Source organism: Molossus molossus, unplaced genomic scaffold (genome assembly GCF_014108415.1).
Source record: "Molossus molossus isolate mMolMol1 unplaced genomic scaffold, mMolMol1.p scaffold_m16_p_13, whole genome shotgun sequence".
Classification (NCBI taxonomy): Eukaryota; Metazoa; Chordata; class Mammalia; order Chiroptera; family Molossidae; genus Molossus; species Molossus molossus.
In genome coordinates this window covers 4,461,507-4,477,842 of record NW_023425348.1, presented here as the reverse complement: position 1 = coordinate 4,477,842, position 16,336 = coordinate 4,461,507, and the positions used below count along the sequence as shown (strand labels likewise).

General features: G+C 35.5%; 1 protein-coding gene across 1 annotated transcript in view; it reads left to right on the top strand.

Annotated features, from left to right (window-relative positions):
- DYNC2H1 (dynein cytoplasmic 2 heavy chain 1) overlaps positions 1-16,336 on the top strand; it is a 432,306-nt gene that overhangs the window by 121,862 nt on the left and 294,108 nt on the right. The window contains exons 51-55 of the mRNA XM_036258012.1: positions 1,034-1,147; positions 2,243-2,385; positions 5,983-6,067; positions 8,084-8,238; positions 10,208-10,345. Coding sequence (XP_036113905.1) covers positions 1,034-1,147; positions 2,243-2,385; positions 5,983-6,067; positions 8,084-8,238; positions 10,208-10,345 — 635 coding nt within the window. The remainder of the gene's footprint in view (positions 1-1,033; positions 1,148-2,242; positions 2,386-5,982; positions 6,068-8,083; positions 8,239-10,207; positions 10,346-16,336) is intronic.

Genomic DNA, 16,336 nt, shown 5'->3' with positions numbered 1-16,336 from the left:
TCTTGAATGGTTTGCTTAGGAGTTCGAATTTTATCAAATGAAGGTAACAGATGTAGATTTGTGAATAATATTGAGGTGATCAAGTTTGTGTATTTTTGGAGACAAAGACTGAACAAGGGCAGATTATTTAATACAAAAATATAAAAAGCATTATGTATGGAAAATATATTTTGAATTAGTGTGATACACCAAAAATTAAAGAGAAATGTGGGCCACTGCCCCCACCCCCCACATTTCTCTTTAATTTTAGTTGCACTAATTCAAAATACACCTGTCAGAATGGCCACCATCAACAAATCATCAAACAACAAGTGTTGGCAAGGGTGTGGAGAAAAGGGGACTCTAGTGCACTGTTGGTGGGAATGCAGACTGGTGCAGCCACTATGGAAAACACTATGGTGTTACCTCAAAAAATTAAAAATTGAACTTCCATTTGACCCAGTGATCCCACTTCTAGGAATATACCCTAAGAAGCCCGGAACACCAATCAGAAAGAATATATGTACCCCTATGTTCATAGCAGCACTATCTACAATAGCTAAGATCTGGAAACAACCCAAGTGTCCATCAGTAGATGAGTGGATCAAAAAGCTGTGGTACATGTACACAATGGAATACTATGTAGCTGTAAGAAAGATCTCTTATCATTTGAGATGACATGGAGGGACCTGGAGAGTATTATCCTTAGCGAAACAAGCCAAGTAGAGAAAGACAAATACCACATGATCTAACTTATTTGTGGAATATGATGAGCTAAACAAACTGATGAACAAAATTGACCCAGAGACATAGAGGCAGGCTACAGACTTACAAACCCCAGAAGGTGGGGGGGGGGGGGTCGGGAGGGAAGAGATAAACCACAGAACTTATATGCATGTACGCATAACCGATGGACATAGACAACAAAGCTGGGGATGGGGCTGTAGGGATGGGGAGGAGGGTGTCAATGGTGGAAAAAGGAGAAATATTTGTAACAAAAACAAATTAATAAAGATAATAAAAAAGTAAAGAGAAATGTGATACTCTGCTATAGGTGAAGTTCCTGGACTCTATACTCTTGAAGAATTGGAGCCCTTGCTGTTGCCTCTTAAAGATCAGGCTTCACAGGATGGATTTTTTGGACCAACCTTCAATTACTTCACATTTAGTAAGTGACATATAATGCATTAATCAATTCAAACTCTGGTTCATGTGAAATAAATACCATTTAAATTACTTTATTTTTTTATAGATTACAAAGTATCTTAAATTTTGGGTCCAGTTGGTACTTTATACTTTTTTGTGTGTGTGTGGAGCTTTTATGAAATAACACTTACATAGCCTAAAGGCTAACCTATAACAAACATACATTAGCAAAATTTTAGCAAAAGGGAAGGATTAAGTGTGGTAATTTTCTTTGAAATATTTACTTTGCTGCCTCTGTTTTCTTGTGGTAAAATTAGTGCTTATATCTCCTATCTTAGAGAATTAATGAACTATTTAGTTTGTGCCAGACGATAGATTTTTTGAAACTAAATAACCTGTTATTATTACAGAAACAGTTTATGTGTACCATAGATATCTAAAATTGAATAAGTAACAAAACAAGGCAGTAATACCACCCAGACATTTCTATTACATTTATCATCTTTATTTTTCTAAAAGAACGCTTAATATTGATGAAATAGGGAAAGTTGTTAAAGAGCTACCCTCCTTTCTCTCTCTTTCAGGATTTCAAGGAAATTCTACTACACTTTTAAGAAACAGATCATCCAAATGCTGTTTTAAACTGTTTCAGAACAAAGCAAATGTAGAAAAGTTTCAAAATGTCTTTTTTGAAGGGAAAATAACATTGATATTGAAACAGAAAATATGTTTCTTTTAAAAGAAAACCAGATACAGATTTGCTTGTGACTATTGAAACAAGAATCCTTGAAAGAAAAATTATAAAATAGAATCCAGTATCACATACTGTATGTTGAAAAATAACATACAAAACAGCAATATATTATACACACTTATCTTCTTCATGAATATCCTTCTGGATATTTTTTGTTAGTATGTACACACACACACAAGTATATTTTAACCAAAATAAAAATCATACTGTAATACTGTTTCATAGCTTATTCTTTTTAATAAATAGCTCCTACTATTCCATTTCAGAATATTGTAATCTCATAAAAACAAACAATATGTAGGTTTCCCTAATTATTATTGTTGTAATATTCCATACTTATAATTTTTAAAATATATTTTTTAGGAATTCAACAAAACTTGCATATTGTTTTGATAATGGATTCTGCAAATTTGAACTTCATAGTAAACTGTGAGAGTAATCCAGCATTGCATAAGAAATGCCAGGTGTTGTGGATGGAGGGCTGGTCAGATAGCAGCATGAAGAAAGTAAGTTTAACATTTAAACATGGAAATAAAATAAATAAGCCTCTTTTCTTTCGGAAGTTATTGATTTTCACAGCTTCCCTTTGGAGTCTGATATAGTAATTGCCTTAATTGTGGCACTGAATGTCTCTTGAATGTTTGAAGATAACTCTGTTTTCTTTAAATGATAGTTTAGTTGAGTCTAGAATTTTATTTTTATTATTTATTTATTGTTACTATTTTTTGTTAATCCTCACTGGAGGATATTTTTTCTATTGATTTTTAGAGAGAGTGGAAAGGGATTGGGGGGGGGGAGGTAAGGAAGGGGTAAGAGAGAGAGACTGAGAGACAAAGAAAGAAAGAAATAACAATGTGAGAGAGACACATCGATTGGTTGCCTCCCATTCATGTCCCAACTGGGGCCAGGGATCAAACCTGCAACCCAGATACTTGCCCTTGACCGGGAATTGAACCCGGGACCCTTTGGTGCAAGGGCTGACACTCTAACCACTGAGTAACTCTGGCTAGGGCAAGTCTAAAATTTTAGGTTGAAGATTATGTTTTTAAGGACCACAAAGATGTCTATTGTATTTTTAAAAATGTATGCATTTCACTGGCCTATCATAGGCTAGCTTATTAAAAAAAAAGTAATGATTTTAACAATTTTTTAAATTAAAAATTTAATTCTTTCAAAAAAATCTATCATTGCTATGCTTTGTGTGATAAATATGAGATGTTAAACATCCAAAATTCAAGGTTGAGAAGGTTGGACATATTAATCTGGAGTTCATGGGAAATGGTTAGGAATAAACATTTGGGATTATCAGACTATGTAGGTGGTATTTAAAATTATGAGATTGAATGATGTCACTAAAGGACTGAATGTTGAAAAAAGAAGGAATAGATCCAAAGATTGAATCCTGGGGTACTTTAACATTAAGAAATTTAAATGAAAAGTAGGAACCTCCAAAAGATATTGAGAAGGAGCTGCTAGAGAATACTAGGAAAACCAGGAGAGTGTGAGGACAAGCGAAGACTAGAAGCCAAGTGAAGACAGCATTCCAAAGGAGTAAGGACGGTTAATTATGGCTCATGAAAGTAGTTGAGGCCTGAAAATTGATCTTTATATTTAACAACATGAAAATAATTGGTGATTTTGATTAAGTAGTTAAAGTTAGTAGTGGAAAAAGCCATATTGGAATAATCTTCAGAAAGAATGAGATGAGAGGATTGGAGACAGTGAATATGGTCATTTCTTTTGAGCAATTTTGTTATGAAGTTGAAGAGAGAAATGGATCAGTAACTGGAGGAAGTGGGGGTAAAACATGATTTTATTTTTTAAGTTTTAAGATGGGACAAACAAGGAAAGCAAACAAGGAAGCAAAAATTATATGTTACAGGAAAGATAAGGAAAAATTGCTAGAGCAATATCATTGCAGCATATGAGTCTAGGGCACAGAAGAAAGGGTTTAAGATTGGTCTTTGCTTGGAGAATGAAAGTGTCATTCATAATAACAGGTAAGAAGTCAGAGTACAGGGGCAACGGTCCAAGGGCAGGTGTGGTCTTGGGAAATTTTGGACATTCTTCTTGATTGTTTTTTATTTTTTCAGTGAAGTAGGAAGTAAGATTATTAGTTGAGAGGAAAATTGAGGGAACAAATTTTGGAGTCTTAAAGATATACAAGAGGATAGGCAAAATAGTAGTTTTGAAAAGTAAAGGAGTGAAAAGTTTAGAAGAATGGAATAATTGGTAGGTATCAGTAAGGGTCACTTGAGGTTAGTGATCATGAAGTTCAACTGAGGCCAATCAGCATAGTGTGTGTTTTTCTCTATCACATGTGCACGAATAGATGTAGACCTCCAGTAGGGGGTGACTTTCTTTTCACCAGGATTGGGGCTTTGCTACTTGAGTGTGACAAAGCAAGTGAAGGCCAAGAGAGTAGAGAAATTATAATAGGAAGATGGTGAATGGCAGTGTAAAGATGGTCAAATTAATAGATTGTAGGTGTCAGTGGGGTCTAAGGATTAATGACATTGTGAAGGGAGTAAGCTGGGAAGATAGGAGTATAGTGGTAGAAGAGTGGGATGTTTGACAGTGAGATTATGGAATGCTTTTGGTTATTGGTAGTGAAGGGTTTCTGGTCAGGGTGAGGTCAGGGTGAGTGGCTGAGAACAAGGTAGTGGATAAGATAACAGAAGTAGAGCAGGTCAAGGAATTAAGAGGTAAGGGTGTTAATGGGAGTTAATAGGGGTAATATACCCCATTCAATTTAAATTTTATTTATTTATTTTTTTGGTATGTGTCCCTAGCGGGAACTGAACCCGGGACTCTCTGGTCCACAGGCTGACGCTCCAACCGCTGAGCCAAACTGGCCAGTGCCCCATTAAATTTTTAGAAAGTGTTATTTTTTTTTTTTTTTTATCTCCAAGGAGAGAAACTGGAGACAAAGGGGTATGTAGGAGGATCCTGGCAGAAAACCTTTGCTAATGTAGCATATTGTTTAGGAATAGACCATTTTTTCTCCTTGGCTTTATTGAGGTATAATTGACAAATAAAAACTCTACCATTTAAGGTGTACAACGTGATGCTTGGCTATATGTATATGTTGTAAAATGTGTGCCATAAACTCATTAACGTAAGGAACAGACTTTAAAGAAAGTGAGTTTCAAAGAAACAAATTTCCATTGATTTAAAAGTGTAAATTTTAAATATTCTCACAGGCTTAAGTGTTCTGTCAGAAATCAGTGACAGTGTTTGAGAGAAAAACATGCTTTGGTTTGAGAATCATGGCCCTTTTAAACCCTCCATTAGTTCAGGAATCTTTTGGCTTACATTTTATTCAATCTGAGAAATTCAGAAAATAATTTTCTGACCTAATTACCTGGATTACTTGTGCTTTTTCTTGGTATTAACGTTAACTGTATTAGATGAAAGAAGTGGAGGCTTTTTGACTTAATTAAAAAATTTTGTAGTTCTATTTACTTTTTTCCAAGAAACTAAGAGTTTTTGTATATTTTAACATACAAATCTTACAAGATTATCATATTTTCTGTAATAATAATGATCTGTTTATGAGGCTTTACTTTCTTATTTGTGATAGTGGCAAAAACCTAGTTATAGCTATACAATAGATAGTTTTTAGAATGATCAATTATTAAATTGTTTTTATTTATGTTTAATTTCTTTTTATTCAAGAAAACTAAAAATCCTTACTATTCCTTTATGCCATAAAGGCATTTTTTTGTTGGTTATATGCCAAATATTTAATTATTGTGTGATTTTAAATGGCATTTGTGATTATTTTCCAATTTAATCCAAATTGTGATTTCCTTCATTTCATAGTCTAATCGTCTTTTAAGCGAGATATTGGCGCTTTTCCCTAAGTGTCATTAATTTGTAATCAATTAATGGTTGAGATGTGCAAAATCTTGCCTAGGAAATACATCTTCTAAAGATAGATAGAATTCTTTTAGTCTCGAAAGAATTCTAGAAGAAAATTGCAATTGATACTGTTTGTGTGTGTGTATGTGTATGTTAAAGATTTTTAACCTCCGATATTGCATTTACTTAAACTTTTTCATACTGAATTGAGTTTTAAAGATATATTCTTCATTTTTTAGATACCTGAAATGTTATTCAATGAAACAGGTAGTGAAGAAAAATATGGTGACAAAAAAAGAAAAGAAGAAAAGAAAAAATATTCAGGTAATTTTGATGAAATTGATTTTAGCTGATTTTTTATTGTGAAATGGCTATTTAATATTACACATCCATTAAAGATTCACAGTGATTATGAATTTGAATAATTCTAAACTAACAAAGCTATATCTCTTGATGAAAATTAAGCTTTAAATCCTTTATTTTTAAATAAATGTTTATGTAATTTCATGTAGAATCTAACAGAATATTTATTGTTTGAATTTAAGAAATTAATAATTATATATTTGACTTTAATGATCTGAAGGGTCTTCCTATATTGTTTATGCTCTTTGCTTAGAAGCCTAAACTTTAAAAAAAATATATGTTTTTATTGATTTTTTAGGGAGAGAGGAAGAGAGAGAGAGATAGAAATATTGATGTGAGAGAGAAACATCTCTCAGTGGGGGGCCTCCTGCATGCCCCCAACTGGGGATCGAGCCTGAAACTCGGACATGTGCCCTGATCAGGAATCAAACCAGGATCTCTCAGTCCATGGGATGACGCTCAGTCCACTGAGACACACTGGCTGGGCTAGAAGCCTAAACTTTTCATATCATTTTATTACTTATATTTATCATGACAACTCAATTTCTACCTGAAAAAGTTTTATAATATTCTTTGAGTATGGACATGATATTTTCTTAACTCTAATCTTATCATTAGGTTGTCTAATTCAAAATTCATTTTGAATATGGTATTTCTATTTCTTTTATACCAGAGTATATTCATTCATTTATTTATATAACCATCTAATTATCAAACATTTTATTGAACTTATGTTAGGTGCTGAGATGGATATTGGAAATGACTTAGGAGTTCATAGTTTAGTGATAGCAAGAGTTATGTTATATATAAACATAAGACTCTGATATAGCAAGATAAGTGATGGCAGATGTTTCTATGAAGTATGTTGGAGAGTGAAACCTCTAACTGACAGATATTATAGGAGATGGATATTGCCCAGACAGGCAGTTTGGAGAAGGGTATTCTGGTTAGAGTGACAAACATGGAAAAGGCTTAGAGAAATAAAACAGGAATTTTTTTGGAACTATAAATAGCCCAAATGGCTGAAACATAGGATGTATAAATTCTAGAGTACTAGATGAAGAGAGAAAGGTAGGCAGGGTCAGGTAATAAAGAACCTTCCATATTATATTAAGGAATTTACCTTCTAACTTGTGGGTGATATGGGATAATTGAGAAATGTTAATAGAGATGTAACCAGAATCTTGTTTTGGAAAGATAATCTCTGGGTCTATCTCTTTTTTCACTTACTGGAAAACAGATTGGTATAGGGAGAGACCAAAGGCCATTGGACCACTATGGAAGGTTATTGCAGTAATCTATGAGGAAGGAGTGGGTTTGGGGGGTAACGGGAGGTAATGTAACAGGACTTCATTATGCAATGGCTGTGGCATGCAGGGAAGGAGTCAAGGATTTTTCTCAGGTTTCTGGCTTAGAAAATTCATTAGAAGTTGATTTTATTAACAGGTAGGGAATGTAGAGGGAAGTAGATTGCAGCAATGAGAGGAAGATGATGTGTTTGGTCATGGATATGTTGAATCTAATATGAACATATTCTTAATTTTTGCATTTGAAGTTCTGTTTCTCCCTGTGTCATATCGGAGTGCATATATGTTATTTGGTTTGGTATCTTTTTTCCATTCAAGCAGCTTTTATTGAGCTTACTTCTGTATTACATATGTTAGGTTGTTCTGATTAATTTATATGGTATGGCCACCTATAGCTTTATCTTTCTTGCAGCAATAAAAGTGTTCAGGGGAAATAATAACAATGGAAGTATAGAGACCAATGAAATGAAATAATTAAAAAATATAAGGAAAATGGGAGCTATGAACAGATGTCTAAGAATGCTTGTGTATCTTTAAGCAAAGATGATATCTCATTTTTATAGTTTATAGGTAGAAGTACCTGGTATGAATTAAAATTTAAAGATTATTTTCTTTAATTTGTAATGGATCATGTATATATTAAGTCATTTTTGTTTCTATCTCTTTCTAGTTGATTCCGATTTTTTAAAATTATTTTTATTAATCCATGAATCTTGTAAAGTCTGTGGTGCTACACCAAGCCGATATATGACCTTTTTACATGTGTATTCTGCCATTAGTAGCAGCAAGAAAAAGGAATTACTAAAAAGACAAAGTCATTTGCAGGTATAATATTGGTAATCTTGAATTATTTAGTCTATCTACAAAACAATAATCCATGTTGTCTGTGGCATATATTTAATATAAATAAATATTGTGCCATATTAAATGCCTTAAAATAATCTCACTTACCTACCTCTGTTGCCCACTAATAGTAGTAATGGTTTTGCTTTTTTTTTTAAATTTAATAATATTCCTCTGCTGAACTCTATTGTATTTGTGTGCTTTTATACTTTATGGTGCTGTCTTTTTTTTTTTTATCCTCACCCGAAGACATTTTTCGATATTTTGTTCAGATAGAGTGGGAGGGAGAGAGAGAGAGAGAAACATTGACGTGAAAGGGACACATCGAGTGGTTGCCACCTGCACGACCCAACTAGGGCTGGGGACAAACTGCAACCGAGGTATGTGTCCTTAGCGGGAACCGAACCTGGGTCTCTCTGGACTGCAGGCCGACGCTCTAACTGCTGAGCCAAACCGGCCAGGGCTGGTGCTGTCTTTAAAAGTCTTTCACATGAAAGCATTTTTAGAAATTCAGAAATACCTATTATTAATTAAAACATAATAGCCAAGATTATGCTTTATAATAAACATTAACATTAAAATTATATTTTATGAAATATGTTCTATCCATGTCACTTAATGTATTCTGAACATTTTTCTTTCTGTATATCTCTAATTTTAGAGCCTAAACTTAAATGTGGCATTAAAATGCCAGCCTCAGAAGTTGTCAGAGAGCATTTTCTCTCCAAAGTTTTAGCTTTTCTTTGTTAGTGTAATAAACTAGGATTTATCTTAATTGACAGTTATCTTTATTTTTCTTTCTAATGGTTCACTTTAATTTACATTAAGCCACTAACTATACATGCTTTGGGAGGGTTACTTTCCTGATTTAGTTCTCTGTGATGCTGTGGATAAATCACTTAAACTTGCTGAGTTGCAGCTTAATTGGGTCAGTGGTTGTATATGTGTATTAGATAAAGTACATATTTAAAGAATCAGCCACGATGCCTGTCCTCTATGTTGGGGGCTCAGTAAGTATTGGTTAATTCCTTTCTAGCCATTACTATCTCTCCAATTCTTCTGACAAACACCCAATTCATAGAAAAGAGGGAATATTTTTTCATGTCCATTCCTTGGATTATTTGTGGGCTGTGGGATGGGTACCATAATGGCCAGTCCAGTGTCAAATGACCACCCAAAGAATTGGCAAGGATTTTGGGTAATAGCTCACTAGAACCCTGTGTGAGACAGTGTCTTATTAAAAAAATAGGTACTGGACAGATAGATCCAAATGTTGTCCAGTATTAGAAGAGAGGCCTTTCAGTTCTTTAACCCCAAATATAAGACTGAAAAATGGAAAAGGGTTTACTAGCTTTTTCTTGTTTTTTTTTTTCCTCTTCTATGTCATGCAGTAGATAAAAACCCTGTGTTTAACCTATCAAATATGTGTTGATCTCTTCAGCTTGATGGCGATGCTTTAAAATCTGTTTTTCTGCCCTGGCCGGTTTGGTTCAGTGGTTAGAGCGTCGGCCTGCGGTCCTGAGAGACCCGGGTTCGGTTCCCGCTAAGGGCATGTACCTCGGTTGCAGTTTGTCCCCAGCCCTGGTCGGTTGTGCGGGTGGCAGCCACTCAATGTGTTCCTTTCACATCGATGTTTCTCTCTCTCTCTCTGTTCCTCTCTCTCCCTCCCACTCTACCTGAACAAAAAATGGAAAAATGTCCTCTGGTGAGGATAAAAAAAAATAAATAAATAAAATCTGTTTTTCTTTTAAGCCTCCATGGAGTCTTTTACTACATCTTACTGGGTTTACAATTGAATAAATCAGTATATTTAGCTATAAGAAAAAACCCAAGTTGCAAATGTTTTATATGTACACATTTGCATTTTTGCTTGATTCTTACGCTTTATTTACTGCGTGTGTATAAAATTTCTTTTTTAAAAATATTGCTAATCAATGTTTTATTTATGTAGGCTGGTGTATCTAAACTAAATGAAGCTAAAGCTCTTGTGGATGAACTGAACAGAAAAGCTGGAGAACAAAGTATATTACTTAAAACTAAGCAAGATGAAGCAGATGCTGCCCTTCAAGAGATCACAGTATCAATGCAGGTAATGTCCAGAGTGAGCACAAAAATGCAAACAATAGGAAGAACATTAATACCTGATTGAGAAATAGCATTTTTACTTGTTTGAAAAATATTGCTTTTCTATGCTGAGTCAGACTAATAGTGTTTTTTTTTAAGTTATTTTTATTAATTTGTTTTTGTTACAGATGTTTCTCTTTTTCCTCCTCCTCCCCATCTCCACTGCCCCATCCCCAGCTTTGTTGTCTATGTTCCATTGGTTATGCATACATGTATATAAGTTCTGTGGTTTATCCCTCCTCCCCACCCCCTCTTATGGGGATTGTCAGTCTGTGCCCCACTTCCACATCTCTGGGATTACCCCGTTCCTCAGACTGTTGTGTTATATTCCACAAATAAATTAGATCATGTGATATTTGTCTTTCTCTGCTTGGCTTGTTTCGCTAAGGATAATACTCTCCAGGTCCCTCCATGTCATCTCAAAGGATAAGAGATCTTTCTTTCTTACAGCTGCATAGTACTCCATTGTGTATATGTACCACGGTTTTTTTTATCCATTTGTCTACTGCTGGACACTTGGGCTGTTTCCAGATCTTAGTGATTGTAAATAGTGCTTCTATGAACATAAGGGTACATATATTCTTTCTGATTGGTGTTTCAGGCTTCCTAGGGTATATTCCTAGAAGTGGGATCACTGGGTCAAATGGCAATTCAATTTTTAACATTTTGAGGTAACACCATAGTGTTTTCCATAGTGGCTGCACCAGTCTGCATTCCCACCAGCAGTGTACTAGAGTCCCCTTTTCTCCACACCCTTTCCAACACTTGTTGTTTGATGATTTGTTGACGGGTGTGAAGTGATACCTCATAGTTGTTTTAATTTGCATCTCTCTGATGATTGGTGACATTGAGCATTTTTTCATATGTCTCTTGGCCATTTGTATGTCCTTTTTGGTGAGGTTTCTATTTAGGTCCTCTGCCCATTTTTTAATTGGGTTCTTTGTCTTCCTTTTGTTGAGTTGTATGAGTACTCTATATATTTTGGAAATGAATCCCTATCTGATGCATTGTTGGCAAGTATGGTCTCTCATATAGTGGGTTCCCTTTCCATTTTGATGGTTGTTTCTTTTGCTGTGCAGAAGCTTTTTAGTTTGATGTAGTTCCATGTGTTCATTTTTTCCTTTGTTTCTCTTGCCTGAGGTGTTATATCAATGAAAATTCTGCTGCATGTGATGTTTGAAATTTTGTTGCCTGCCTTTTCTTCTAGGATATTTATGGATTCATGAGTCACATTTAAGTCTTTTATCCATTTTGAGTTTATTCTTGTGTATGGTGTAAGTTGGTGGTCTAGCTTCATATTTTTGCAAGTAGCTGTTCAATTTTTTTAATACCATTTATTGAAGAGACTGTCTTGATTCCACTGTATGCTCTTGCCACCTTTGTCAAATATTAATTGAGAATGTTGTCTTGGGTTAATTTCTGGGTTCTCTGTACTGTTCCATTGATCTATGTGCCTGTTTTTGTGCCAGTACCAGGCTGTTTTATTTACAGTGGCTTTGTAGTATAACCTGATATCTGTTATTGTGATCCCTCCCACTTTGTTCTTTTTTTTTATTATTATTATTTTTTAATCCTTACCCGAGGACATTTTTTCATTTTTTAAAAAAATTCAGATAGAGTGGGAGGGAGAGAGAGGAAGAGAGAGAGAGAGAGATACATCGACGCGAAAGAGACGCCACCTGCACAGCCAACCAAGGCCCGGGACAAACTGCAACTGAGGTACATGCCCTTAGCGGGAACCGAACTGGGTCTCTCTGGACTGCAGGCTGATGCTCTAACCGCTGAGCCAAACTGGCCAGGGCTCTTTTTTTTTTTTTTTTTTTTTTTAAGATTGCTGTGGCTATTTGGGGTCTTTTTGTTTCTATATAAACTTTTGGAGTGTTTGTTCTAGTTCTGTTCCATATGTCGATATTTTGATGGGGATTGCATTGAATCTATAGATTGCTTTGGGTAGTATGGACATTTTAATGATGTTAATTCTTCCAATCCATGAACAAGGTATGTGCTTCCACTTTTTTATATCTTCCTCTATTTCTTTTTTCAATGACCTGTAGTTTTCTGTGAAGAGGTTCTTTACTTCTTTGTTTAGGTTTATTCCTAGGTATCTTAATTTTTTTGCCGTGATGTTAAATGGGATTTTTTTTTTTTTAGTTTCTCTTCCTGTGAGTTCATCATTGGTGTATAAGAATGCTGTTGATTTCTTGACGTTAATTTTGTATCCTGCAACTTTGCCAAATTCATTTATTAAGTCTAGTAGATTTTTGATGGAGTTTTTAGGGTTTTTTTTTTATCTACAATATCATGTCAGCTGCAAATAATAACAGTTTTACTTCCTCCTTTCCAATTTGGATCCTATTTATTTTTTTCATGTCTAATTTTTATGGCTAAGACTTCCAGTACTATGTTGAATAAGAGTGGTGAGAGTGGGCATCCCTGTCTTGTTCCCGTTCTTAAAGGGAATGCTTCTAGTTTTTGCCCATTAAGTATGATGTTGGCTTGGCTGTAGGTTTTTCATATATGGCTTTTATTATGTTGAGATATGATCCCTCTATTTCCAGATTGCTGAGCATTTTTATCAGAAATGGGTGCTGGATTTTATCAAATGCTTTTTCAACATCTATTGATATGATCATATGGTTTTTATCTTTCATTTTGTTTATGTGGTGTATAACATTTATTGATTTGTGAATGTTGTACCAACCTAGCATCCCTGGGATGAATCCCACTTGGTCATGATGAAAAATTTTTTTGTATTGCTGGATCCGATTTGCTAATATTTTGTTAAGGATTTTGTCATCTGAGTTCATCAGGGATATTGGCCTGTAGTTTTCTTTCTTTGTAGTGTCTTTATCTGGTTTTGGAATTAGGATTATGCTGGCCTCATATAATGAGTTTGGAAGTTTCCATCTTCTTGGATTTTTTTGGGAATAATTTGAGGAGAATGGGTTTTAAATTTTCTTTGAATGTTCCGTAAAACTCCCCCGTGAAGGCTTTGTTTGCTGGGAGTTTCTTAATTACATTTTCAATTTGGTTTGTTGTTATTGGTCTGTTCAAGATTTCTATTTCTTGTTCAGTTTTGGGAGGCTGTGTGTTTCTAGAAATTTGTCCATTTCTCTTAGATTGTCCAATTTTTTGGTGTAATATTCATAGTATGTTTCAATGATCCTTTGTATTTCTGTGGTGTCACTTGTTACTTCTCCCCTTTTGTTTCTGATTTTGTTTATTTGGTTTCTCTCTTTTTGTTTCTTGGTGAGTCTGGCTATAGGTCCATTGAATTTGTTTATCTTTTCAAAGAACCAGTTTTTTGTTTCATTGATCTTTTGAATTGTTTTTTTAGTCCCTATGTCATTTATTTCTTCTCTGACCTTTACTATTTTATTCCTTTTACTAGCTCTGGGTTTTTGTTTACTTTGTAGTTCTTTAATTTGTAGGGTTAGAAAGTCAGTTAGGAATTTTTCTTAGTTCTTGAGGTAGGCCTGTAGGACTATGAACTTCCCTCTCAGGACTGCTTTCGCTGTGTCCCATAGATTTTGTGTTGTTATGTGTTCGTTGTCATTGGTTTCCAGGAGGTTTTTAATTTCTTTCTTGATCTCGTTAGTAACCCATTCATTGTTTAGTAACATGCTAGTTAGCCTCCAAGTGTTTGAATGTTTTTGTGTGTTTTTATTGTAATTGAGTTCTAGTTTCATGCTACTGTGATCTGAGAAGATGCTTGATATGATTTTAATCTTCTTGAATTTGTAGAGACTTGCTTTGTGTTCTGACATGTGATCTATCTTTGAGAATGTCCCACGTGTACTTGAGAAGAATGTTTATTCAGCAACTTTGGGGTGAAATGTTCTGTAAATATCGATGAAGTCCAACCGATCTAGTTCGTCTTGTAAGGACCCTATGTCCTTGTTAATTTTTTGTCTAGAAGATCTATCCAGTGGTGTCAGTGGCATGTTAAAGTCTCCCTTAATGATCATATTGCTATTGATCTCTCCCTTGAAGTCCTCCAGAAGTTTTAAAATATATTTTGGTGCTCCCATATTTGGTGCATATATGTTTGCCAGGGTTATATCCTCTTCTTGGATTGGTTCTTTTAATATTATGTGGTGACCTTCTCTGTCTCTTATTATGGCCCTCGTTTTGAAGTCTGTCTTGTCAGATATGAGTATTGCTACACCAGCTTTTTTTTTTTTTCATTTCCTTTTGCTTGGAAACCTTTTTTCCATCCCTTGACTTTCATCCTTTGTGAGTCTTTCATTGTGAGGTGGGTCTCTTGTAGATAGCATATATATGGGTCATGTTTTCTTATTTAATCAGCTACCCTAGTCTTTTGGTTGGAGCATTTAAGCCATTTACATTTAAGGTAATTATTGATAGATAGTTATTAGTTGCCATTTTAATTTTATATCTGTGTTCCTGTTTTTTTCTTTCTCTCTCTCTCTCTCTCTCTCTCTCTCTCTGTTTCTTCTTCTTCTTCCAACGGTCCCTTCAGCATTTTTTGTAGTGCTGGTTTGGTGGTGGTAAATTGCTTTAGCTTTTTTTTTTTTTCTTATCCGTGAAGCTCTTTATTTCTTCTTCAATTTTGAATGATATCCTTGCTGGATAGAGTAGTCTTGGATTCAGACCCTTGTCTTGCATTACTTTGTATACTTCATACCATTTCCTTCTGGCCTGCAATGTTTCTATTGAGAAATTAGCTGACAGTCTAATGGGAGCTCCCTTGTAGGTAACTTTCTGTATCTCTCTTGCTTCCTTTAAGATTCTTTCTTTGTCTTTCATGTTTGCCATTTTTATTATGATGTGTCTAGCTGTGGGTCTTCTGGGGTTCATCTTGCTTGGGACTCTCTGTGTTTCCTGGACTTGTGTGACTTTTTCCTTTACCAGTTTAGGGAAAGTTTGCTGTCATAATTTCTTCAGTGGCTTTCTCTGATTCTTCTTCTTCCGGTACCCCTATATTGCGAATGTTGTTACGTTTTGTATTGTCTCACACCTCCCATAAATCTCCTCTTGCTTTTTAATCTTTTTTTTCATTTGCTGCTCTATTTGGGTGTTTTTCTCTACATTGTCTTCTAAGTCACTTATTTGGTCTTCAGCTTCTTTTAATCTACTATTGAACCCTTATAAGGTATTTTTCATAACAGCTATGCCATTCTTTATTTCCTCTTGATTTTTATGCATAACTTCTACCTCTTTATGCATAGCTTCTACCTCCTTTTTTAAGCCGAAGTAGTTCCCAGTGAGCTCTTCATAATTCTTATTAAGTTGCTTGTAGTTCTCTCCAAATTGTTTTAGCACCCGTAAAATCATTGCTTTGAATTCTTTATCTTCTTTCTTCTATTTTCTGTAGTTCCTTTTCTAGTGACTCCTCTTTTTCTTTCCTTTGAGTGTTGTTTTTTGACTCCCCATTTTAGCTCTCTGGTAGCTCTGGACCTGGTGAAGGATGTTTGGATGTGTAGGCAGCTCCCTGTATAGGTTACTGTGCCTCTCAGTCTGTTCTCTTGCCTGCTATGGATCCTGGAGGACTGACTACTGGGGGCTAATATTAGTGTGTCCTGGTAGGTGCTGCTCCTGGATTGCATGGGCCCCTCTGAAGCTGTGCTCCCTGCTGGACGCTGGTGCCACCTGTAGCTGTATTGCGCAGGCCTTGCTGGAGCCGCACTCCCTGCCTGTACCTTGGGCGGCTGGGTCGCACAGGTTTCTGTGGATCCCTGGCTCCTCACTGCTCTTGTGGGCTCCTGGGTTGTACTGGTCTGTCTGGAGCCTTGGCTCCACACGGCTGTTATGGGCTGCTGGGTTGCACAGGTCCCTATGAAGCTTCAGGTGTTGCCGCTGGTGGCTGGGGATTGCTGCTGCCCAGTGGGGCTCAGCTCCTGCTCAGCCTTTGCTGTAGTTTTGGGGATGGTTTTCTGCTGCTGGTCTGTGCTTCTGTTGCCTGGGGATGGATGTCTGCTCCCCAGCCTCTGTT